Below are 24,616 nucleotides of genomic sequence, written 5' to 3'. Positions count from 1 at the left end.
CTAAACATCTCCGCTTGACAATGGCATTACAACCGTTGAATTCCCCCACCATTAACATTCTGGGGATCACCATTGACCGTAAACTTAACTGGACCAACAAAATACTGTGCCTACAAGAGCAGGTCAGAGGCTGGGTATTCTGCAGCGAGTGTCTCCCCTCCTGACTCCCCAAAGCCTTTCCACCATCTACAAGGCACAAGTCAGGAGTGTGATGGAATACTCTCCACTTACCCGGATGAGTGCAGCTCCAAAACACTCAGAAAGCTCGACACCATCCAGGACAAAGTAGCTCCCTTGATTGGTGCCCCATCCAACACCTTAAACATTTACTCCCTCCACAACCGGCGTACCGTGGCTGCAGTGTGCACCATCTACAAGATGCACTGCAGCAACTCGCCAAGGCTTCCTCGACAGCACCTCCCAAACCCACGACCTCTTCCACCTAGAAGGACAAGGGCAGCAGGCGCGTGGGAACACCACCACCTCCAAGTTCCCCTCCAAGTCACACACCATCCTGACTTGGAAATATATCGGCCGTTCCTTTATAGCCGCTGGCTCAAAATGCAAGAGGTCCCACCCTAACAGCACTGTGGGAGAGAATCTTCACCACACGGACTGCAGCGGTTCAAGAAGGCGGTTCACCACCACCTTCTATGGGGCAATTAGGGATGGGAAATAAATTCCTGTCTTGCCAGCGACGCCAACATTCTGTGAATGAATAAATAAAAATGATACTCGAGTCCTGATATTTGCTGCCTTTGTTTATTTATTGCGTACAGCTGAAAAATGTCTGCCCCGAGGTGGCAGGTCTGTGGTTTAAATCACAGCTAGAAGCGTTACAGAGCAGAATTTATTCTTGGATTCAATGTGTCATACACAACAAAATGGATTATAAGCAATGAAAGGACTTAGTACAAGGCTGGGGCAAGTGAATGGTTACCATGACAGCCTCTCACTGTAACAGCTCCAGTGTTAATGTCGCCATCTTGAAGGAGGTTTGGTGTAGGCCTCAGGCCCTGCTAGAGTCACACTGTCCAACAGATATCATTCACTCGACCTGCTACTGCACAAAAGTGTGCAATCAGTTTAGTTAGACTTTGTCTGTGTCAACTGTTAGTTAACCAGTTTGAAAATAATTACAAGCAGCAGATGTCCTTGTTAATGAGGTGAGGCCACCACACCAGTGGTGCTCTGGCTGACCCTCTGCTCTGTGCTCGGTTGTTAAGTGTCTCAAGAGGACTGAAGTGCAGTTCACTGTACCAGATGGAAAGAGCTGCTTGCTCGTGAGAAATGAAACACATTCTACATTGCGCTGACAAAGATGGATTTACAATTAATACCCAACGTGAGTCAGTTTCCTCTCCCTCTCCCCAACAATTTTACCCCTTCCTCTCTTGATGGTGGTGACTTGAGCTCGAGTCAATTCCACAGGCTCTGGTTGTTTCCCAGTGTGAGGGGACAAATTAGCATGCTTCCTGCTTGGCCACTGACACTGGACGGTGGCAGGATATTCGGCTCTGGGAAGCCTCATCCAATCCTCGGCTAGGCTAGAAATGATCACGGGGCCTCTCTCTATCATTTGACAGAAGATTGGCAGAAGTCCTGTTTACACGGTTTATCTGGGGTTTCCGCCAAAGTTATGGCGGCCAATGAGGAGAACCCCATGGAAATTCCCAGCGCTAACGTACACATGTCGAGTTTGGTAGCATTGATCACTGGATGGTGAACAGGGGTGGGAAGTGTGGCTAATTGTTAGGCTCTCTAGCTCAGGGACACTGAAGTCCTACCATTAGCCAACAGTAGTACTACCTGCCCTGACCAAGACAGTTAACGTCGCATGGGTGGAAGGACTGAAGCTAGGACCTTCCTGGCCAGAATCTCTCAATCCCACACGGGGCACTACATCTCTACATTGACATGGGAGGACGTGTAGATCATGTCTACATCAGAGAGCAATATTTCTGTTCCTTCAAGACGGTGAATATATGACAGTGGGTTCCAATCATTCACCAATCAAATGCGCAGAAAGTGATTACATAACTTTTACCGATTTAACATCTCTGGAAAATGCAGCTTAGCCTCTCACTCCCCTTACTGGGCTTATGGCAATGTCAAGTTAACTAGTAAAAGCAACACATGCTATGATTTCGGTGCAGCAAGTGGGTCCAATGAATGGGCTCTTTCAGCCGTTACAAGTTGCACTCATGGAGAAAATTAGCAAGACTTCTATTCTTGCAATGATTCTTCCAGCCATACCTGCAAAAGAAAAGAGTGTCAGACACGAGAGAACATTGGCAATGACTAACGAGAGTCCCCGGCAAAACATTCAAATTTCTTTAGTGGAATTGGTGGGCTAAGGGCATTTACCTAAAAGGATTGAACCAGGCTTGGGGTACAGTTCTAATGATGCTGGCAGGTCTCCACCAAGTGGTCGTTCACTATGGGTGAACCAAGATAGTGAGTGTGAAGGGCCATATGAGCCACACCCTACTCATGCTGGGTTGTGAGGATTTTTGCTTGTTTATATCCCTTCACAGGATGTGGGCATCGCTGGCAAGGCCGGCATTTATTGCCCATTCCGATTGCCCTTGAGAAGGTGGTCGGTGAGCCGCCTTCATGAACCGCTGCACCCGTGCGGTGAAGGCATTCCAGCTGTTAGGGAGGGAGTTCCAACATTTTGACCCAGCGACGATGAAGGATCAGCGATATACTTCCAAATCAGGATGGTATGTGACTTGGAGGGGAACCTGGAGGTGGTGGTGTTCCCAAGCACCTGCTGCCCTTGTCCTTCTAGGTGGTAGAGGTCGTGTTTGGGAAGTGCTGCCGAAGAAGCCTTGGCGAGTTGCTGCAGCGCATCTTGTAGATGGTACACACTGCAGCCACGGTATGCCGGTGGTGGAGGGAGTGAATGTTTAAGGTGGTGGATGGGGTGCCAATTAAGCGGACGGCTTTGTCCTGGATGGTGTCGAGCTTCTTGAGTGTTGTTGGAGCTGCACTCATCCAGGCAAGTGGAGAGTATTCCATCACACTCCTTACTTGTGCCTTGCAGATGGTGGAAAGACTTTGGGGAGTCAGGAGGTGAGACACTCTCTGTAGAATGTCCAGCCTCTCATCTCATCCAAAGCCCTGCTGCCAATATCCTATCCCGTACCAAGTTCCACTCCTCCATCCCACTCACCCATCACACCCATTGTCATTGCTCTACATTGGCTTCCAGTTCTTCCACTCCATTTCCCACCCTTCGTTCCTCAGAGTCCTCCCACTATTTGTGGCCACAGTTTCAGCCACCTTGGCTTCACATCCAGAATTTGCTCTCCAAACCATCCTGTCTCTCCTTTTCCCTGCATAAACTTGGCTTGTATTCCCTTGAGTTTAAAAGGTTGGGGAGTGATTTAATCGAGGGATATAAAATGATATAGGGATTGAATAGGGTTACAACAGTGATTACACATCAAACAGTTCTTCTTTGGCTGTAACGCGCTTTGGGCATCTGGTGGTCATGTAAGGCACTATAGAAATGCAAGTATTTCTTTCTTTATCTTTCTATTTCCTCTCGTGGGACGTGCAGAACAAGAGGGCTTAATATTAAGAGCTAGGCCATTCAGGAATGACATCTGGGAGCATATTTAATACGTAAGGGTAATGCAAATCTGGAACTCTGTCCAAGACTGAGATTGATAGATTATTGTTGTGTCAGACTATCAAGGGATATGGAGCAAAGGAATTGAGATGCAGATCAGCCATGCTCTAATTGAATGGCGGACCAGGCCCGAGGGGCTGAATGGCCTAATTCTGTTCCTATGTTCCTTTCCCTTTTAAGAAACTCCTTAAAACCCTATCTAAAATCTCTGACCTGACATTCATTGCTTCCCTCAGCCCTCTGAGAAGCATTTTTGCACATTAAAGATGGTATAAAGTTGTGCGTGTCATCCCCAATAACCAAGCAATAACCCATTGCGACCCTCCTTTGGGTGTAACTGGGTTATTTTTCCCTTGCTGCTCCCTTGGTGGGTGGGGGGTGAACTTCATAGGCTGCACCTCTGGAGGGGTCAGGTGTGGCGTGCCACTATTTTGTAATTTCCCACCCCTCGTGCCTCAGAGTTCTCCTACTATTGATGGTCGCACCTTCAGCCACATTGGCCCCACATTCGCTCTCCAAACCCTTTCAGCCCTCCATTTCCTGGCATAAACTTAGTTTGTACTCCATTGAATTTAGAAGATTAAGGGGTGATCTAACTGAGGTATTTAAAATGATAAAGAGATTCAATAGAGTAGATAAATAGAAGCTATTTATTCTGGTGAGTGGTTCCAGAACAAGTGTGCATAATATTCAAATTAGAGTTAGGGCGATTCAGGAGTGAAATCAGGACGCACTTTTTCACACAAAGGGTAGAGAAAATCTGTAACTTTCTCCCACAAAAGGCTGTGGTTGCTGGCTCAATTGACATTTTCAAGACTGAGATCGATAGATTTTTGTTGTAAAAGGATATGGAGCAAAGGCAGGGAAAAACAATTGAGGTACAGGTCAATCTCTGGAGAGGTCAGATGTGGCATGGCCCTATTCTGTAATATTCAACAATGCCCATTGATGTCCCTTGATTCCCTTAGAGTCCAAATATCTATCGATCTCTGTCTTGAATGTACTCAAAGACTCAGCCTCCACAGCCCTCTGGGGCAGAGAATTCCAAAGATTCACAACCCTCTGTGTGAAGAAATTCCCCCTCATCTCAGTCCTAAATGGCCGACCCCTTATCCTGAGACTGTGACCCCTAGTTCTAGACTCTCCAGCCAGGGGAAACAACCTCTCAGCATCTACCCTGTCAATCCCCCTCAGAATCTTACATGTTTCAATGAGATCACCTCTCATTCTTCTAAACTCCAGAGAGTATAGGCCCAATCTCTCCTCATAGGGCATCCCAGAAATCAATCATGTTTCTTTTGTTTTTACTTGGATCTATTCACTTAACCGGCTAAGAACTGAAAGCAAGCATAGCAAGCCATAGTGTCGCGTTTAGACCTTGAGGCATTGACCAGTGAACGAGCCAATCAAGCTCGGCTCCCCTCCAACAATGTTTGGGGGGTGTTCAATGGAGAAAGGTGGCTGATTGTTCTAGTGCATTGAATCTGTGGCTCCTATGGACAGTTCGTAGAGCAAGGCTGCAGTGTTTGCAGACATCAACATACAGGGCTCCATTACTTCCAAAAGCAAATGGTATTCAAACACAAACTTAGAGACAAAACAGTAAACAGGTATTAACATACCAGGCATTCATTCCTTGGGAGTCTTGTACTATCCTTTTCACACACTGAATGTCATCTGCGATGTTATCATTCATAAAATCTACAAAGAAAAATAAAATGTGGTATTAAAAACAAACAGTTGGATGCTCACACCTCCTGCTCCCTCGACCCTATTCCCTCCAAACTGCTGTAGATTTCAAATGCTGAAAGCCTGTTTGGCCCAGCGGCAAGGGCATGAAACGGTTAAACCTCGAGGCACAAAAAAGGTGCCAGTCATTAAAGTCTGCAGTTCTTGGAGAACACATTGATACTGGACAATGAAAGCTTTGACTCATGATTAACTTTGAAAAGGACATTGACATTCAACTGTGAAGCCTTGAATCATGATTGGTTTTGATGGGAAAAATTAACATCTGGACAATGCTCTGAGTTTAACTGAAACAATGGGGGTCACGATGGACTTCCTGACATGAATGGAAGATACACAAGTCCCGAGCAGACAATCAGCCAACCGCCCATCAACAGTAATAGAAATCACAATGAATATGCGTTACAGAAAATGGGAGAGGAGATAAGGAATTATCTTCGATCTCACAACTCTGTACACCTCCGGTGATTGAATTACAGGTTGACGAGGTGTGAATGTCAGACAGTTCAGCAAACCGACAACCAAAACTGGTTGGGGGAGGCCCAGCATGGGGACAGGTGACTAAAAGAACTATAAGAAGGAACCACACCACAGCTCGCTCTTTCTCTCTCTCTCTCTCTCGGAAGCTAGCTCTGACTACAGCAAACTGCCAGGTGTAAGAAGGGAGGGAAGACGGTCATCTCCAGCTCCCAGCCTGCAATCGAAGTCAGCCACGACCAGCCGGACGGGTGATTATAAGTATCAGTTGACTCTACAAAGGGTTTGCGCTGTGTAGGCAACTGCAGTCAGATAAAGGAGGATGGGGACAAGTCATCTCCGAGCCAGGCCTACAATCCACAATGGTAACGACCGGCCATATGGGTGATTGTAAGTTTCAGCCAAATCTCAACAGGTTTTTGTCTGTGTTTTGTTGGTTTTAATAAACTAACAGTTTTGGTTTGAACCTAAACCTTTGTGTCGTCTACCATTTTGTTCCTGTAAAACCCAGAGTCAAAGAACCCTTGTAAGGACGAGAAAACCAAACACCTTACACTGCTAACCAGGAGGAGAGGAGTGATGACGGCATTTTTGTGGGAGAGGGGGTCAGTAGCTGAGGAGAGAGAACCATTAACAATGTCAGCTAACATGGGAGCCAGAAAAGGAAGTTGGGTGGTCAGCAGTTTGGTGGGAATAGGGTCGAGAGAGCAGAAAGTGGGTCTCATGGACAAGGTGAGCGTGGAAAGGTCATGAAGGGAGATCGGAGAGAAACTGGAGACAGATGTGAGTTTAGGGCTAGGGCAGGGGGGAGGTTTGGCCCGGTGGGCAAGGGAAAGAAGGGGAAATGGCAGAGGCAGCTGAACGGATGGTCTCAATCTTAGAGACAAAGTACTCCATGAGCTCCTCACACTTGTTGTCGGAGGTGAGGGTGGAGGAGACAGGGGAGAGGGGTTTAAGAAGATGGTTAGCAGTGGAGAATAGAAGCTGGGGTTTATCTTTGCATTCCAGAATGATTCTGGAATAGTGAGCAATCCTGGCAGACTACATGCTGCCCCTTGGCGACAATTTCTGGGAACACAACATCAGGTTCCACATGTACGCTGACGACACTCAGCTCTATCTCATCACCACCTCTCTTGACCCCTCCACGGTCTCTGATTTGTCACACTGCTTGTCCGATATTCAGTTCTGGATGAGCAGAAATTTCCTCCAACAAAATATTGGTAAGACTGAAGCCATTGTCTTTGGTCCCCGCCACAAACTCCGTTTCCTAGCTACCGACTCCAACCCTCTCCCTGGCAACCGTCTGAGGCTGAACCAGACCGTTCTCTACCTTAGTGTCGTACTTGACCCCAAAGTGAGCTTCCGACCACATATCCGCGCCATAACCAAGACCGCCTACTTCCACCTCCGTAACATCACCCGACTCCGCCCCTGCCTCAGCTCATCTGCTGCTGAAACCCTCATCCATGCTTTTGTGACCTCCAGACTTGACGATTCCAACGCACTCCTGCCCGGCCTCCCATCTTCCACCCGCCGTAAAGTTGAGTTCATCCAAAACTCTCTCTCCTCCTTTAAGACGCTCCTTGAACCATATTCCTTTGACCAAGTTTTTGGTCATCGATCTTAATATCTCTTTTTGTGGCTTGGTTACAAATCTTGTTTGATAATCGCTCCTGTGAAACGCCTTGGGACGTTTTACTACGTTAAAGGCGCTATATAAATACGAGTTGTTGTTGATGCTCCTGAGGTGTATTCTGACAGAGTTAGAAAGGCCGAGGCTAGTAGGCCCAGATGATGTGCCACCGAATGCACGAAACACATCTCTTTTGAAGGTATGGAGTTTAATTATCTGCTCTCCTGTTCCCCACTGAGCACCATAGGTGTCAGCTGTGGCTCAGTGGCAGCACTCTCTCTCTGAGTCAGAAGGTTCTGAGTTGGAGTCCAACACCAGGGAGCCCATAATCTAGGATGACTCTCCAGTACAGTACTGAGGGAGTGCTGTTCCTGGCCAACATTCGACAACACTAAAACAGGACATCTGGTCATTGTCACATTGCTATTTGTGCTGTGCGCCAATTAGCTGACTGAATTTCCTACATTACAACAGCGACTACACTTCAAAATATACTTTATTGGCTGTAAAGCTCTTTGGGACGTCCTGAGGTCGTGAAAGGGGCGATATAAATGTAAGTCTTTCTTTCTTTATTGTGGGAGTACCATCAGCACAAGAACTGCAGCAGTGTAAGGAGAAGGTCCACCACCATCTTTTCAGCTCCACAAATTCAGCCTGCGAGCAATTATTAAAAAGGGATCCTAGGAGAGAATGAAAAATGGCCCTTTGTTTAATGATGTGTTGAATCACTCACCACTACAACGTCTCCTACATCCGTTATGTGTGTTCGGAGTCAGACCATCGTCACACCACCAGTAGCTGTTAATCTGAAAGAGCCCATAGTCTGTAGACCAAGTACGTCCACTTCTCTTGTTGTGTTGAATTGCTCTTGTGTTATACGTGCTTTCATATTGAACCAAACACACCCCTAGAACGAAGGGGAAAAAAAAGTTACACTGCGAATGTGACTCACGTTGCACCTCACGGACAAGCTCCTCGGAGTCAGTCTGGAGCAATTTGGGCTTTGCAACCACTATCTGACACTTTTCCTTTTCTGGCCCACGGCCCCACACATTCCTGTGCTGAGGACCCATTCAGTCTCTGCTGGTGCCGTTTGCAATTGATGGGCAGTGCTGGCAGTTCAGGAAACCACTAGGCTTCAGACCAATCCGTTCATTATAGCGTGACAATGGAAACCAGTGTGGAGCGGAACTTGCATGTTGTGGGAGCTCTTACAAATAGTGGAAATCTGGAACTCTCTCCCCCTTAAAGCTGTTGAGGCTGGGGGGAGGGGGGTTCAAATGAAAATTTCAAAACTGAGATTGATAGATTTTTGTTGCGTAAGGGTATTAAGGGTTACGGAAGCAAGTTGAGTAAATGGAGTTAAGGTACTGAGGGAGCACTGCGTAGGCGCACTAGAGAAGGAAAAGGCACACGAATGACAGGCACTAAGAGATTGCACAAGGGTGATTAGTTAATAGTATTCATGTAAATATGTGTGTAATGCTTATAGATAAATTTATTAATTGTGTTTGGAATCTTTTGTGGTGTCTCTCATTTCAGCTTTGCGCCCAGAGGGATGCTGTGAAATGCCTTGAGACAGGAATGGTATGATGGGGATGTGGTGAGCTATGGGGATCTGGGGTTTCTTTCATGCGAATCGGAGTCTGATGAACCGGTCACGAACAGCCCATCTGAAAGGCCGATTGTCTGCCGCCTCCTCCCTCCCTCCTGTTCCTCTTCCTCCTCATCTTCCTCCTCCTCATCCTCCCCTCCCTTGTCCTCCTCCTGAGGTGGTCCCTGGTGGCAAGGGCTGCGCCCTCATGCTGGCCAAGCTGTGCAGCATGCGGCAGACCACCACGAAATGGGACACCCGCTCATCCGAGTACCGGACCAGTTATGGAGGGGAGTCATGAGCCAGGTGGAGAGCGGATAGCCCTTGTCTCTGATGAGCTACCCGCAAGCTTGACGTGGTGGCTGGAAGAGTGCTGGCACACCAGTCTGGCGCAGGATGGAGGCATCGTGGCTGCTGCCAGGATAGCGGGCATTGACCTTGAGGGTTCACTGTGTGTGTCACACACCAACTGCACATTACGTGAGTGGTAGCCTTTGTAGTTACGGAAGATCTCAGGACTGTTATGCGATGCCCACAAAACCACGTGGGTGCAGTCAATGGCGTCAATGGCAAAACCACATGCACACTCGTTCTGTTTCTCTCTGGTGATTGGGAAGCCTCAGTGACCTCCCGGATGCAGCGATGGACAGCAAACTGCGAGATGTTCGCTATATCTCCTGCTGCAGACTGGAAGGATCTGCTGGTGAAGAAAGTGAGGGCCACGGTGACCTTGACTGCCACTGGGAGAGCCGTGGTCGCCCTGGTCTGAGGCTGGAGGTCTGGTTGCAGGATGTGGCAGCGTTCTGTGACCACCTCCTTGGTGAAGTGAAGCCTCCTACTGCACTGCTCCTCGCTTAATTGAAGGTAGGAGAAGTGCTGTCGGAAGACCCTCGGAGGGTAAGGCCTCCTGTTGAGAGGCTTGTTGGTCCTCCTCCTCCCTCTGTGCACATATTCCCATCTTTCTCGCTGCCTCCACTCCCTCCGCCATAGATCCTGGAGGGTGAGGCCGACTGACAGTACGGCCTCCCATGACTTTTAGCAAGTGTTGTAGTTTGAAGCTTGTCAAAAATGATGAGGAAGTTTTTTGTTTGCACAACACTCCCTGATACCAACTAACCTTGATATAGCTAAAGAAAATTCTTGCAGTTGCAGGAAGTAGCACACAGCCACTCAAACTTCAAAACCCTGTCGGGTGCGAGTGATTGGTGAAGATCCCTTTAAATATCGTCGCTGGAGCCAGCTTCCTGCTACTGCACACCACCTCAACCTGTTGTTGCTTTCTCCAATGACCATTGACCAAAACGAAGTTGGGAGATTGGGCGTCAAGTGAGCGTTGCACACTCACTGATGTCATGACCTCCGTGACTGCAATGTTCCCAGCGATCGAGTTTAGAGGCGGTGCTACCGTCAACACGAATATGGCTTGCACTGCTGGAACCACCATCAGTTGGCGATAGAGCGCTGAATGGCATTTTAGAGCCATCTCGTGGTGCTAACGTGTGGTGCTAAACACACAAATTTCTCCTCCGGTGTCTTTAACATAGAAAACATAATCCAAGGCACTTCACAGAGACATTAGGAAAAACACTGACACAGAGAAGGTGAGATTAGAAAGGGTGGCCAAAAGCTGTAGTCAACAAATTGGGTTTGAAGAAGGGTCTTAAAGGAGAGATGAAGGTGAAGATGTAGGGAGAGAATTCCAGAGCATGGGGCCGAGGCAGCAGAAGGCATGGCTGCCACTGGCGGGGTAAAGGAAGGAGAGGGTGCACAGAAGGCTAGAGTCACAGGAAAGAGCATTCAGGGGGATTATAGGGCTGGAGGAGTTTGCAGAGATAGAGAGCGGCGAAGCCATGGAGAGATTTAAACATAATGATGAGAATTTTAAATTTGAGATAAAGAGAGACAACAAAATAAGAGAATGGTGGAGAAGGTTCTGGAAAGGAAGACAGAGCAACTTGAATCCCTGGTTAATGCTAGAACCAACCATAAGAAGGTTGGGCTTGCAAAGAGAGATGGAGGAGTTCGTTCTTCGATTAAAAAGCAGGACCTCCAGGGTAGTTATCTCAAGACAACGCCTGGTGTTATGTTCTGGGCTAGCTCGGGAGATAGATTAGATATATTAAAGGGTGGCTTTATAGATGATGTAGAAGGAAGGCTTCAACATGTCCAGGTTATTTGCAGAGTTTGCAGCGTGGGAGCAAATTCTACATCCAGGGTGGGCAGATTTCCTGCTGGACGTTTGCACCTTCGAGCAAGGGGTCTCTGGTAGCCATCATTGTCAGGTACCCTGCTTACTCCATTTCTCCCCTTCCCCAATCCTGGGGGTGCTGAGCTAATCATAGTGCGCCATCAGCTAGATCAGTTGAGCACAGCCCTGTGCTGGAACTAGGACCGCCCAGTCAGTGTGTCTCAGCTCACACCAAGCAGTGAGCTTAACAACTAAAACCATCGAGAGAATCTACAAACGGTGCACTTCATACTGAATATAATGTAAAGGAATCAGGACACAAGGACAGTGTGGTTAGAGCCTGGTGAGGTGAGGACATTCAGCTACATTCTACTAGTGCAGAGAACGTGAAACTCACAGTTTGCCAGACTGTAGCCATGATATCCATCCAATCCATATCCAAGTAAAGCACGGGCAAGCTCGCATTTTTCATAGGTATAAGGACTTGCGACTGCGAGCAGGGCGCTGAGAATGATAAAGGTCTTCATTTTGTCGGTAATCACACAAAGTGAAGCCTGCTCTAATCTGGAAATATCCCTCGGCTTTCTCCTTTTTTGAAAAGTTCCTGAAATAAAATTATGGAACAACAAAAGAGAAATCAATTTTGTTAGATTGGACCAAGGTTACTAAACTTCTCTTACCCTCTCTAGACCTTTCCAATGAAAACTGCTGGCGTGACATCGGCCGTCTCAATTCCTCTGCTCCCCTCGCTCACTCTAATCTCCCTCCCTCTCAACTTGCAGCACTCCGTTCTCGCAGATCCAACCCTAACTTTGTCATTAAACAGTGGTGTTCCCCAAGGGTCAGTGCTGGGGCCACTGCTTTTTTTGATATATATAAACAACCTGGATATTGGAATACAGAGTAGAATTTCTAAATTTGCCAATGACACCAAAACTGGGGGTGTGGCAAACAGTGAGGATGATATCAATGGACTGCAACAGGACATAGAAAGGCTAGCAGAATGGGCAGACAAGTGGCAAATGGAATTTAATACAGAAAAGTGCGAGGTGATGCATTTTGGCAGAAGGAACAGGGAGAGGCGATATACACTTAATAGCACAGTTTTAAAGAGTGTGCAGGGTCAGAGGGACCTGGGAGTTAATGTGCATAGGTCCCTGAAGGTGGCAGGACATATTGAGAGAGTGGTTAGCAAGGCATATGGGATCTTGGGTTTCATAAATAGAGGTATTGAGTACAAAAGTAGAGAAGTTATGCTTAACCTTTATAAAGTGCTGGTTAGGCCACAATTGGAGTATTGCATCCAGTTCTGGTCACCACACTTTCGGAAGGATGTGAAGGCCCTTGCGAGGGTGCAGAGGAGATTTACTAGAATGGTTCCGGGGATGGGAATCTTAGCTACAAGGACAGGTTGGAAAAGCTAGATTTGTTTTCATTAGAGCAAAGGAGGTTGAGGGGTGATTTGATAGAGGTGTACAAGATTATGATGGGTTTGGATAGGCTAGACGGGGAAAGGCTGTTCCCACTAGTTTCCCACATTACAACAGTGACTACACTCCAAAAAGGTACTTCATTGGTTGTAAAGCGCTTTGAGACATCCAGTGGTCATGAAAGGCGCTATATAAATGCAAGTCGTTCAAGTCTTTAAAACGATAGCAAAATACTGCAGATGCTGGAAATCCGAAATAACAACAGAAAATGCTGGAAAAACTCAGCAGGTCAGGCAACATCTGTGGAGAGAAATTTGAGTTGACGTTTCGGGTTGGACCCTTCTTCAAAACTGGAAAGAAAAGGAACTAGATCGAAGGCAGGGCTGCGATCGGACAAAAGAATAAAAGAAACAAAAGAAGTAAAAGAGATTAGAAGCTAGACGAGATGGTAATAGGCTGGGATTAGGTGTAAAGTGTACTGGCAGGGCAAAAGATAGCTGCCAGGTGTGAGAGAGAAACAAAAGGAAAGGGGGGGGGGAAAGGAGTGGAACAATTACAAGAGAAAATGAAATGGGGGCCGAGCTTATGATCTGAAATTGTTGAACTCGATATTGAGTCCGGAAGGCTGCAGAGTGCCTAATCGGAAGATGAGGTGCTGTTCCTCGAGTTTATGTTGAGCTTCAGTGGAACAATACAAGAGGCCAAGGACGATGAGGTCCGAGTGGGAATGGAGCGGTGAATTAAAGTGACAGGCGACCGGAAGCTCGGGGTCACCCTTACGGACTGAACGGGAGGTGTTCCGCAAAGCGGTCACCCAATCTGCGTTTGGTCTCCCCAATGTAGAGGAGACCGCATCGTGAGCAGCGAATACAGTATACTAGATTGCGAGAAGTACAAGTAAATCGCTGTTTCACCTGGAAGGGGTGTTTGGGGCCCTGGACAGTGGGAAGGGGGGATGTATAGGGGCAGGTGTTACATCTCCTCCGCTTGCACAGGAAGGTGCCAGGCGAAGGGGAAGGGCTGTTTGGGGTGATAGAGGAGTGGACTAGGGTGTCTCGGAGGGAGCGGTCCCTGCGGAATGCTGAAAGGGGAGGGGAGGGGAAGATACGTTTGGTGGTGGGATCACTTTGGAGGTAGCGGAAATGCCGGAAGATGATCCGTTGAATGTGGAGGCTGGTGGGGTGAAAGGTGAGGACAAGGGGAACCCTATCGTGGTTCCGGGAGGGAGGGGCAGGGGTGAGGGCAGAAGTGCGGGAGAAAGAACTGACACGGCCGAGGGCAGTGTCAACCACGGTAGAGGGGAATCCTCGGTTGCGGAAAAAGGAAGACATGTCTGAAGCACTGGTGTGGAAGGTGGCGTAGTCGGAGCAGATACGGCGGAGGCGGAGAAACTGGGAGAATGGAATAGAGTCCTTACAGGAAGCGGGGTGGGAGGAAGTGTAGTCCAGGTAGCTGTGGGAGTCAGTGGGCTTGTAGTGAATATTGGTCGATAACCTATCCCCAGAGATGGAGACGGAGAAGTCGAGGAAGGGAAGGGAAGAGTCAGAGATGGACCATGTGAAGGTGAGGGAAGGGTGGAAATTGGAGGCAAAGTGAATGAAATTGTCAAGTTCGGGGCGAGAGCAGGAAACGGCACCGATACAGTCATCAATGTATCGGAAAAAGAGGTGAGGGAGGGGACCCGAGTAGGACTGGAACAAAGATTGTTCCACATAGCCCACGAAAAGGCAGGCATAGCTAGGACCCATGCGGGTACCCATGGCAACACCTTTGATTTGAAGGAAATGAGTGGAGTTAAAGGAGAAGTTGTTCAATGTGAGAACAAGTTCAGCCAGGCGGAGGAGGGTCGTGGTGGATGGGGACTGGTCGGGCCTCTGTTCAAGGAAGAAGCGGAGCGCCCTCAGGCCATCCGGGTGGGGGATGGAGGTGTAGAGGGATTGTACGTCCATGGTGAAAAGGAAGCGGTTGGGGCCAGGAATCTGGAAACTGTTAAAGTGGCGGAGGGCGTCCGAAGAGTCGCGGATGTAGGTGGGAAGAGACTGGACAAGGGGAGAAAAGATAGAGTCAAGATAGGAAGAGATAAGTTCCGTAGGGCAAGAACAGGCTGAAACGATGGGTCTACCAGGGCAGTCCTGTTTGTGGATCTTGGGAAGGAGGTAGAAGCGGGCTGTGCGGGGTTGGGGAACTATGAGGTTGGTGGCAGCAGGGGGAAGATCTCCAGAGGAGATGAGGTCAGTGACAGTCTTGGAAATGGTGGTTTGATGTTCGGTAGTGGGGTCATGGTCCAGGTGGAGGTAGGAGGAGGTGTCGGAGAGTTGGCGTTCAGCTTCCGCTAGGTAGAGGTCAGTACGCCAAACAACAACAGCACCACCCTTGTCAGCGGGTTTAATGACAATGTCAGGGTTGGATCTAAGAGAATGGAGTGCTGCAAGTTCAGAGGGAGGTAGGTTGGAGTGAGTGAGGGGAGCAGAGAAATGGAGACAGCCGATGTCACGGCGGCAGCTAGCGGTGAAAAGATCTAGAGAGGGTAAGAGGCCAGGGGGAGGGGTCCAGGTAGAATGGGAATTCTGCAAGCAGGAGAAAGGGTCAGTTGTGCGGGGGGAAGACTCCTGGCCAGAGAAGTGGGCACGGAGACGAAGGCGGCGGAAAAAGAGCTCAACATCGTGCCGAGCTCGAAATTCATTGACATGGGGGCGTAAGGGGATGAAGCTCAGGCCTTTGCTGAGGACTGATCGTTCAGGGTCAGAGAGTGGAAGGTCAGAGGGGATAGTGAAAACGCGGCAGGGGGTGGGATTGGGAGTCTTTAGTTGATGGCACAAGGACTAGGGAACACAGATTTAAGGTTTTGGGCAAGAGATATAAGGGGATGTGAGGAAAAACTTTTTTACGCAGCGAGTGGTGAGGACCTGGAACTCACTGCCGATGGAAGTGGCGGAAGCGGAGACACTCAATGTTTTCAAGGGGAGACTGGATAGGCACTTGAGGGAAATAAACTTGCAGGGCTAGAGGGATAGAGCGGGGGAATGGGACTGACTGGAGTGCTCTACAGAGAGCCAGCATGTACTCGATGGGCCAAATGGCCTCCTTCTGTGCCGTTATGACCCTATGGGCTGGATTTTGATACCGGAGGCTTGTAGGAGGCGGGACTACAACTTTTGGGGTTGTAGTCCCGCCTCCATCGAGTTGTGGCCAACCCACGCGATTTTCACTTGATTGACCTTGTTGAGCCCGCCCAGCGGGCTCAGCAGGTGAATTAAGGGCCACCCGGCAACAGGTGATGTCACAGATTGACATTTCATCTGTCAAGAGCTTTTGACAGATGAAATATCAGCATTTGACAGCTCTTTGAAGCTGTCAAACACTGACAATCTGTACACTAAGTTAATTCCTTCCTCTCAGGCTAATTTAGAGACCTCACCAGAACAGAAAGCTGAATGCTGGAACTTTTGACAGCTCGCGGCCATTCTGCTTTCTGTGCCGGTGAGATGAGGGACTCCCGAGACCTGAAGGAAGAAAGGCTGTAAAGGTAAGTAAAACTTATTTAAACACTTTACACACACCAAACACACTTACCTCTGCATTCATGCACACATCACTCACCTGAACACCAGACATCTCGAACCCTCCAAGCCCTTCAGCCCGACGGTCCGCCTTGCTAACTTGACGTGGTTTGGAGCTGTTGAGAATCCCACACTTCAAGGATATAAATAGGGATTAGGCTAAAAACTGCCTGTTAACTACCTGTTAACAGGTAGTTAATTGGCACTAATCCCTTCCCGCCTCGGGGAGGCGGGTCCCAGCACAGGTCAGGTATCCGCCTCCTTTGAAACTGGCATGGAGGCGGGCTGGGGGTGGGATGGGTTCGTGCCCCCCGATTTCGTGATTTTAACCCCCCACATGCCTCCAATCCTGCCCCCACGGCCCAATGAAAATTGAGCCCTATGACTCTATATAGGGGGAAGAATTCAGTTGTCTGCGCCTCCCGTTAGCGCCTTAAGAGGGCACTAATGGGGCGCAAAGCAACTAGCGCCCGGGCGTGGCGATGTTTGCGCCACTTGCGAAATTAACAAGACATTTTGCGGCGGCGCTAAACACTATCTCCTAGCGCCACGATCTCCTGCGCCGGCAGATCGTGACGTCAGTCGAGTGCGCAATGCCCCGTTAGTGCCCCGGACCGGATATTGAGTGGCGCCCCCTGCCTTACCGCCTGCCGCTAGCAACGACAGGCTGAGGGGAGCGTTATGCGTCAGAAAGGGACTAGGGGAGCGCTATTTAAAGGTGACCGCTTCCTCCCTTTTTTTGTTGGTGACATTTTTGCACCACGCATTCTGAGAGAGAGAGAGAGAGAGAGAGAGACTTCTGGAGAGATTCAATGCTGTGTGAAGGAGTTTTGAGTACTGAGCAGCACTTTTCAGGTTTATTTAGATTTGCCCTTCCTTGCTTCGCCAGCGCTCTGAGGTAACGCCTCGCTCCTTGGACTTTGCACCTTAAGACAGGTGTGAAGCACCTGATTTAGCGCTCCAATCGCCTCCAGGGGCGATAAAAGCCAAGTTTGCTGTCGGAGGCGATAATTAGCGCCAGGCGCTAAACTTTGCGCACGGCCGATAATGGCGCCCAATCCTTTATCCATGCTGGTATATTACCTCCAATCCCTTGTGCCCTCTTCTTGCTTAACAATCTTTTATGTGACACCTTATCAAATGCCTTTTGGAAATCCAAATATACTACATCTACTGGTTCCCCTTTATCTCCCCTGCTAGTTACTTCCTCAAAAAACTTTAATAAATTTGTTAAACACGATTTCCCTTTCATAAAAACCATCTTGACTCTGCCTAATCATACAATGATTTTCTAAGTATCCTGTTACCACTTCCTTTTAATCCTCCCTTCCTACCGTCCAGGATCCCAAACACCCCTTCCAGGTGAAACAGCGATTTACTTGTACTTCTTGCAATTTAGTATACTGTATTCGCTACTCACGATGTGGTCTCCTCTACATTGGGGAGACCAAACGCAGATTGGGTGACTGCTTTACGGAACACCTCTGTTCAGTCCGATAGGGTGACCCCGAGCTTCCAGTCAACTGTCACTTTAATTCTCCGCTCCACTCCCACTCTGACCTCTTACACTGTTCCAATGAAGCTCAATGGAAGCTCGAGGAACAGCACCTCATCTTTCGATTAGACACTTTACAACATTTCAGACTCAACATTGAGTTCAACAATTTCAGATCATAAACCCTGCCCTCATTCTTTTGGATGGCGGCTGTTGCTGATTCTACTATTCCCAGTTACACCTCGCCAGACTCATCTTTTGTTTCTTTATTTGTCCCATTACCATCTCCTCTTGCCTCGCACCATCACCCCTTTTGTCATTTAATCTCTCCTGCCTTCCACCCTATCACAGACCTTCCCCATTGTTCTTTCCTCCCCTCTCCCCTTATGCTGCCTCTGTACTTGCTAGAACCTGTTATATCTCTAACTTTTTCCAGTTCTGACGAAAGGTCATTGACCTGAAATGTTGGGCTGGATTTTGCCAATGGGGAGCTTTTGGAGGCGGGACTCCCACTTGTTGGGTTTCAGTCCCGCCTCCATCAACTTCTGGCCAGCCCACGCTATTTTCCCTTGATTGACCTTGTTAAGCCTGCCCAGCGACTTTAGCAGGTCAATTAAGGGAAAGCCGGTTACAGAGAATGTCAACGTATAACGTTTCATCTGTCAAAAATTTTTGACAGAGGAATTATCATCGTTTGACAGCTCTGTGAAGCTGTCAAACACTGACATTCTCTGTAGTTTGATGAGTTCTTGAATTCAAGACCTCATCAAACCTCATTCTTTTGCAGAAATGAGATGGCTGTTGCACTGGAGAACGCAACGGCCATCTGACATCTCTGCCACGGATGTGCGAGATTCTCCACATACCCAACTCTTGAAGCCTGCAGGAAGAAACAAAGTAAGTAAACTTTTTCCAACACTTCCCACTTACCTCACATACTCACCTCTCCACACTTGCACCCATCACTTACCTTCACAGCGCACCTTTGCACCCCTCCGACCCCCGCAAACCCACTACTCGCCTCGGTGACCCTGGTGGGTTTCGGAGCCTTCGGGAAGCCCGCACTTGTGTGGGCAAAATAGGGATGGCTGTAATCCCTTCCCACCTACTCGGAGACGGGTCCCAGTGCGGGACGGCTACCCGCCTCCTGACAAGATGGTACGGATGCGGGTTGGGCACTCGCTCCCAAATTCTGATATTTTGCCAGCAGTCCCGCCTCCAAACCCACCTCCCCAGGGCTGGCAAAATCCAGCCCGTTAACTCTGTTTCTCTCTCCACGGATACTGCCTGACCTGATGAGTGTTTCCAGCATTTTTTGTTTTCAGTACCAAACTTCGCACTGGTTTAACGATATGTGATATGAGGACAAGTAACAAAGGGGTTAAAATTTCTCAAATGTGAATCTGGGCACTTATTGGTGATGACTAATCTACTCAACGTTCTGGGAATATCACAGTAGAAATCAGTCGGCGTTGCGGCTGATTTTAGGGCGTACATTTGGTGGACGTTGAGAATTCCAAACCATTCATAGGCCTAGAAATTAGGTTGGGGCGCCAAAGTGGCACAAAAGTCGCCTGAGCGCAGGATTTAGCGCAGCGATCGGAGTGATACCGATCGCCAGATATTCAGTTTCATTGCCCCTCGAGGGAGACGGGGCGAGGCTCGAGGCGCTCCACGTCCCTCTTAGGGCGCTGAAACTGATTACCGCAGCGCAACGTACCGCAGCGCCACATGCTGCGGCACGGCACGCTGCGCTACTGCAGGCCTTCCTCCCACTGTTAAGGGGGAGGTGCCTGCAACAGCGCGATCCCCCGATCGCGAGTGCCGGCAAATGAGCCCGGCACCAAGGAGAAGTGCCGGGCTCTCGGGAAACAGCCGGCAATGCCGCGGGGGGGGGGGGGTTAGGAGGCCGGGGACAGAGGTGCTGGCAGGCGGCCGCTGAAAAAGCGGCTGCCCCGCACCTCCACCTTAACTTGCGCCGCTGCCGGCACAGTAAGGCCCCGTGAACCGGGCGCGGGTAGCGAGCGGCACAACTGCGGCGTTCGCTACCAAATATCGCGAACGGGGCATGAATGGGGCGCTGCGCACACTGATGACGTCATCGGTGGTGGCGCAGCGCAAATGCCTAACGCCACCATTAGCGCCCTACTGAATATCGCCGGAGACGCAGCCAGTGGCGCTACAGCCACTGACTGCCTCTTTAGGCGTTAACAGGTGGCGCTACTCACCCAATTTTAGAGTTATACAGCACAGAAAGAGGCCCGTCGGCCCATCGTGTCCGCGCCGGCCATCAAGCCCTGTCCATTCTAATCCCATTTTCCAGCACTTGGTCCGTAGCCTTGTATGCTATGGCATTTCAAGTGCTCATCTAAATGCTTCTTGACTGTTGTGAGGGTTCCTGCCTCTACCACCCTTTCAGGCAGTGAGTTCCAGATTCTGACCACCCTCTGGGTGAAAAAGTTTTTTCTCAAATCCCCTCTAAGCCTCCTGCCACTTACCTTGAAACTATGCCTCCTGGTTATTGACCCCTCTACTAAGGGGAAAAGTTCTTATCTACCCTATTTATACCCCTCATAATTTTGTACATCTCAATCAGGTCCCCCCTCAGCCTTCTCTGCTCTAAGGAAAACAACCCCAGCCTGTCCAGTCTCTCTTCATAGCTGAAGTGCTCCAGCCCGGGTAACATCCTGGTGAATCTCCTCTGTACCCTCTCTAATGCAATCACATCCTTCCTATAGTGTGGCGACCAGAACTGCAAACAGTATCCCAGCTGAGGCCTAACTAGCGTTTTGTACAGTTCCATCATAACCTCCCTGCTCTTATATTCTATGCCTCGGCTAATGAAGGCAATTATCCCATACTAGCTGAAGTGCCCGGCGGTGCCGAGGCTTTTTCGAGGGCATGTTGTTGTTGGAAGAGAGAGAGAGGGCGACTGGGGGGAAGAGAGAGCGCGACTGGGGGGAAGAGAGGGAGGGGGGGGAAGAGAGGGAGGGGGAGGGGGAGGGGAGGGGATGGGGAGGGGGAGGGGGGGAAAAGGGGGGGAAGAGAGGGAGGGGGAGGGGGAGGGGGGAGGGAGGGGAGGGGGGAGGGGAGGGGAGGGCGGGGGGGGGAGGGAGGGGAGGGGAGGGCGGGGGGGAGAGGAGTGGATGGCGGGGGGGAGGGATGGCGGGGGGGAAGGGAGGGGGCGGAAGGGGGGGGAGAGGGGGGGAAGGGGGGGGAAAGGGGGGGAAGGGGGCGGGGAGGGTGGGGGGCCCCCCCGAGGGTCGCGGCCCCCCCCCGAGGGTCGCGCCCCCCCCCGAGGGTCGCGCCCCCCCCCGAGGTGAAGATCGCCGATTGCGGCTGTGCGAGACGGCCGGCGGGCCCGGTTGCCAGGGTAACTGTTGACGCTCAGCAAGCCCCGCCCCCCGGCCGAGCCAGAGAGAGACGCCGCGTCTCAGCTCCTGCTGCGCGCGCACCCTTTAGTAAGGTAGCGGCGCTGGGCTGAGGCCGGCCCCTGCAGCCTTCGAGTGGGGCCGGGAGGTGCCTAGCTCGGGCGTGGGTGCGGAGGAGAAGCCGAGGCTTCGAGGCCTACCTGGAAAAACGGGGAAAGGTAGGAAAATTAATGAGATTAGATAAGTTAATTCGTTTCTAAATCATTTTTTTAAAAAACAATATGTGTTTTAAAAGCAACGTTTTTTTTTAAAGACGCAGAAAGCGGGAAAAAGAAAGGAAAAGTTTGGAATCAAGATGGCGGCGACTCACCTCGGTTCAGAACGATAAGGCCCGGCCACACACGCACCAATTGGCCCGGCGGCACACGCCAGCAACCCGGCGTACGATTGGTCGAGCTCGAGGTCACTCTGTCGCTAATGAGCGGATAATGAGATGCTAATGAGCGGAATGTTGAAGGTTTTTGGGATACCGCGGGCACGATTTTAGCCCGGCTGAAACGTAAATACGCTTAAAACCGTCTCGGAAGCGTAAGCTTTCTTTGGAGGTAACGCGCGCGTAGGTACGCCCTGTAACTTTCGAGCGCATAGCCCGCCAGACGCACAGGCGATGACAGACAGAATGACAGACAGAATGACAGATCGACCGATTTATATATATAGACTAGCTGAAGTGCCCGGCGGTGCCGAGGCTTTTTCGAGGGCATGTTGTTGTTGGAAGAGAGAGAGAGCGAGCGACTGGGGGGGGTGGGGGAGAAGAGAGAGAGAGAGCGCGACTGGGGGGGAAGAGAGAGAGCGACTGGGGGGTAGAGAGCGAGCGACTGGGGGGAAGAGAGAGAGCGACTGGGGGGAAGAGAGAGAGCGGGTGGGGGGAAGAGAGCGGGGGGGAAGGGAGGGCGGGGGGGGAAGGGGCGGGGGGAAGGGAAGGGAGGGGGGGAAAGGGAGGGGGGAAAGGGGCGGGGGGAAGGGATGGGGAAGGGAGGGGGGGAAGGGGCGGGGGGGAAGGGAGGGGGGCGGGGGGGAAGGGGGGGCGGGAAGGGGAAGGGGGGCGGGGGGGCGGGGGGAAGGGGGGGCGGCAGGGGGGAAGGGGGCGGGCGGAAGGGGAGGGGCGGGGGGGGAAGGGGCGGGGGTGGGGGCCCAGGCCGAGAGCCCCGCTCTCCGAGCCCCGCCCCCCCCCCCCCGGCCGAGCCCGATTGCGGCTCTGAGAGACGGCCGGCGGCCGAGCCCCGCCCCCCCCCCGGCCGAGGCCGATTGCGGCTCTGAGAGACGGCCGGCGGCCGAGCCCTGCCCCCCCCCCGGCCGAGCCCGATTGCGGCTCTGAGAGACGGCCGGCGACCGAGCCCCGCCCCCCCCCCCCGGCCGAGCCCGATTGCGGCTCTGAGAGACGGCCGGCGGCCGAGCCACGCCCCCCCCCCCCGGCCGAGGCCGATTGCGGCTCTGAGAGACGGCCGGCGGCCGAGCCTCGCCCCCCCCCCCGCCGAGCCCGATTGCGTCTCTGAGAGACGGCCGGCGGCCGAGCCCCGCCCCCCCGCCGAGCGCGGAACAGAGACGCCGCGTCTCACCTGCTCCTGCTGCACGCGCACCCTGACCCTCGTGGCTGACGCCGTTGCCCTGGGTAACGTGACACGGCGGGTGGGGTGAGGAGCTTAGCAGAAGCGCAATCACCTAGCTCGGGCCTGGCTGGGCAAGAAAGGCGCAGGCTTTGAGGCCTAAGAAAAAAACAGGCAAAGGTAGGAAAAAGAATGTTCAGGTTAGATAAAATATTTACAAATGAGTGATTTATTTTAAAAGAATTTAATAAATTGAATTTTATTTTGCTGGAAATGTATATTTGAAAAGAAAGACGCAGAAAGCAGGAAAAAGAATGGAAGCAAGATGGTGGCTACTCACCTCGGTTCAGAACGATAAGGCCCGGCCACACACGCACCGATTGGCCTGGCGGCACACGCCAGCAACCCGGCATACGATTGGTCGAGCTCGAGGTCACTCTGTCGCTAATGAGCGGATAATGAGACGCTAATGAAGGTTTTTGGGATACCGCGGGCGCGATTTTAGCCCGGCCGAAACGTAAATACGCTTAAAACCATCTCGGAAGCGTAAGCTTTCTTTGGAGGTAACGCGCGCGTAGGTACGACCTGTAACTTTCGAGCGCATAGCCCGACAGACGCACACGTGATGACAGACAGAATGACAGAATGACAGACAGACAGAATGACAGACAGACAGATCGACCGATTTATATATATAGATGCCTGTTTAACCACCTTATCTACCTGTCCTGCTGCCTTCAGGGATATATGTACATGCACATTCTTTACACAAAGTTTGATTAATACTGCTGCGGTGGGTGAGTGAGATGTAAATTAATTCTCTTCCAGGTACCAATCAATATCAAGAACACCTCTTTCACAAAAGCAAAATATTGCGGATGTGTAAATCTGAAATAAAAACAGGAAATGCTGGAAACATTTGCAGGGCTATGGGGAAAGAGTGGGGCTAATTGGAGAGCTCTTTCAAAGAGCCGGCACAGGCACAATGGGCCGAATGGTCTCCTTCTGCACTCTATGATTCTATGATGAAACACTGGAAGAGCTACCGAGATGAGGGATAAAAATCCAATAAAAGGAGTCCATTAAATTTAAATTTAGAATGGGCAATATTGAGAGAACGTCATTAAGTTATTAACTGTAAGGAATGAACTATTTGAATAAATTCTGGTTAACATACTCTGAATCACTTACCGGATTGGCACAGTTTGTAACCCAGATACTCCCGCTGATTCACTGCTGACCTTGTCGAGACTGATACCCCTGAGAGCGGCTCCCTCAACTGAACCTAAGGCTGTCCGGTGGGACTGCTTTATAGCTCAGCAGTCGTGTTGCACAACTGTGAAACAGAGCAGAGAAAACAAATATTCCCAGAAATGACGTATTCAGTGTATTTCTGGAAATCTGGCGCAAGTGAAAATGTGGCCCATCCACAGTTCTTTTAAAGGAGGGAACAAACATTGCCTAACCAAAAAACATAGGCCAGAAAACTCTGCGGGTACTTTGAAATGCCCCCACATGCTGTAACTTAATCGACAGTACACCCAGCAACTAGTGGCGAACCTTCTGGGGCGGCATTGTAAGGGGTCTTGCCCTTATGCTGGGAGGTGTCAGCTCTGGCTCAGTGGTAGCACTCTCGCCTCAGAGTCAGAGGTTGTCTCACTCTACAAGTAATCAAGAATGATGGAATAATTGCGTCAACTAACCATGGGATTTTGATATTAACAATAACGTGTGGTGCAACGACACAATCATGTTCTCCTACCTCTCCCTCTGAACTTGCAGCACTCTGTTCTCTCCGATCCAACCTTAACATTGTCATTAAACCTGCTGACTGGTGAACTGACCTCTACCGTGCGGAGGCTGAACAGC

General features: G+C 50.5%; 1 protein-coding gene across 2 annotated transcripts; it reads right to left on the bottom strand.

The window, feature by feature from the left end:
- Positions 1 to 746: 746 nt before the first annotated feature.
- On the bottom strand, positions 747 to 24,046 carry LOC147107901 (lysozyme C, milk isozyme-like). Of its 2 annotated transcripts, none has more exons than XM_086007286.1 (5): positions 23,939 to 24,046; positions 11,682 to 11,888; positions 8,236 to 8,409; positions 5,263 to 5,341; positions 747 to 2,256 (listed from the first exon to the last, which is right to left on the bottom strand). In XM_086007286.1, the coding sequence occupies exons 2-5, from the start codon at positions 11,809 to 11,811 to the stop codon at positions 2,190 to 2,192; spliced, it is 450 nt and encodes a 149-aa protein (XP_085863412.1). In that variant the 5' UTR covers positions 11,812 to 11,888; positions 23,939 to 24,046; the 3' UTR covers positions 747 to 2,189. The 2 variants fall into 2 exon arrangements, with proteins under 2 accessions (XP_085863412.1, XP_085863413.1); XM_086007287.1 differs by having other exon boundaries at positions 23,925 to 24,039.
- Between the last annotated feature and the right edge of the window lie 570 nt (positions 24,047 to 24,616).

The sequence above is a fragment of the Somniosus microcephalus genome, chromosome 14, assembly GCF_052327205.1.
Source record: "Somniosus microcephalus isolate GS21.2 chromosome 14, FLI_Smic_1.0, whole genome shotgun sequence".
Taxonomy (NCBI): domain Eukaryota; kingdom Metazoa; phylum Chordata; class Chondrichthyes; order Squaliformes; family Somniosidae; genus Somniosus; species Somniosus microcephalus.
The sequence above is the reverse complement of the archived record's forward strand: the minus strand, read 5'-3'. Positions and strand labels throughout refer to the sequence as shown.

Coding starts and splice junctions, on each gene's coding strand:
- LOC147107901 (XM_086007286.1), bottom strand. CDS start 11,811: ATGAAGACCTTTATCATTCTCAGCGCCCTGCTCGCAGTCGCAAGTCCT. Junction 8,410..11,681: donor TGGCTACAGTCTGGCAAACT/GTGAGTTTCACG, acceptor CCTTCGTTCTAG/GGGTGTGTTTGGTTCAATAT. Junction 2,257..5,262: donor TCCCAAGGAATGAATGCCTG/GTATGTTAATAC, acceptor TTTCTTTTGCAG/GTATGGCTGGAAGAATCATT.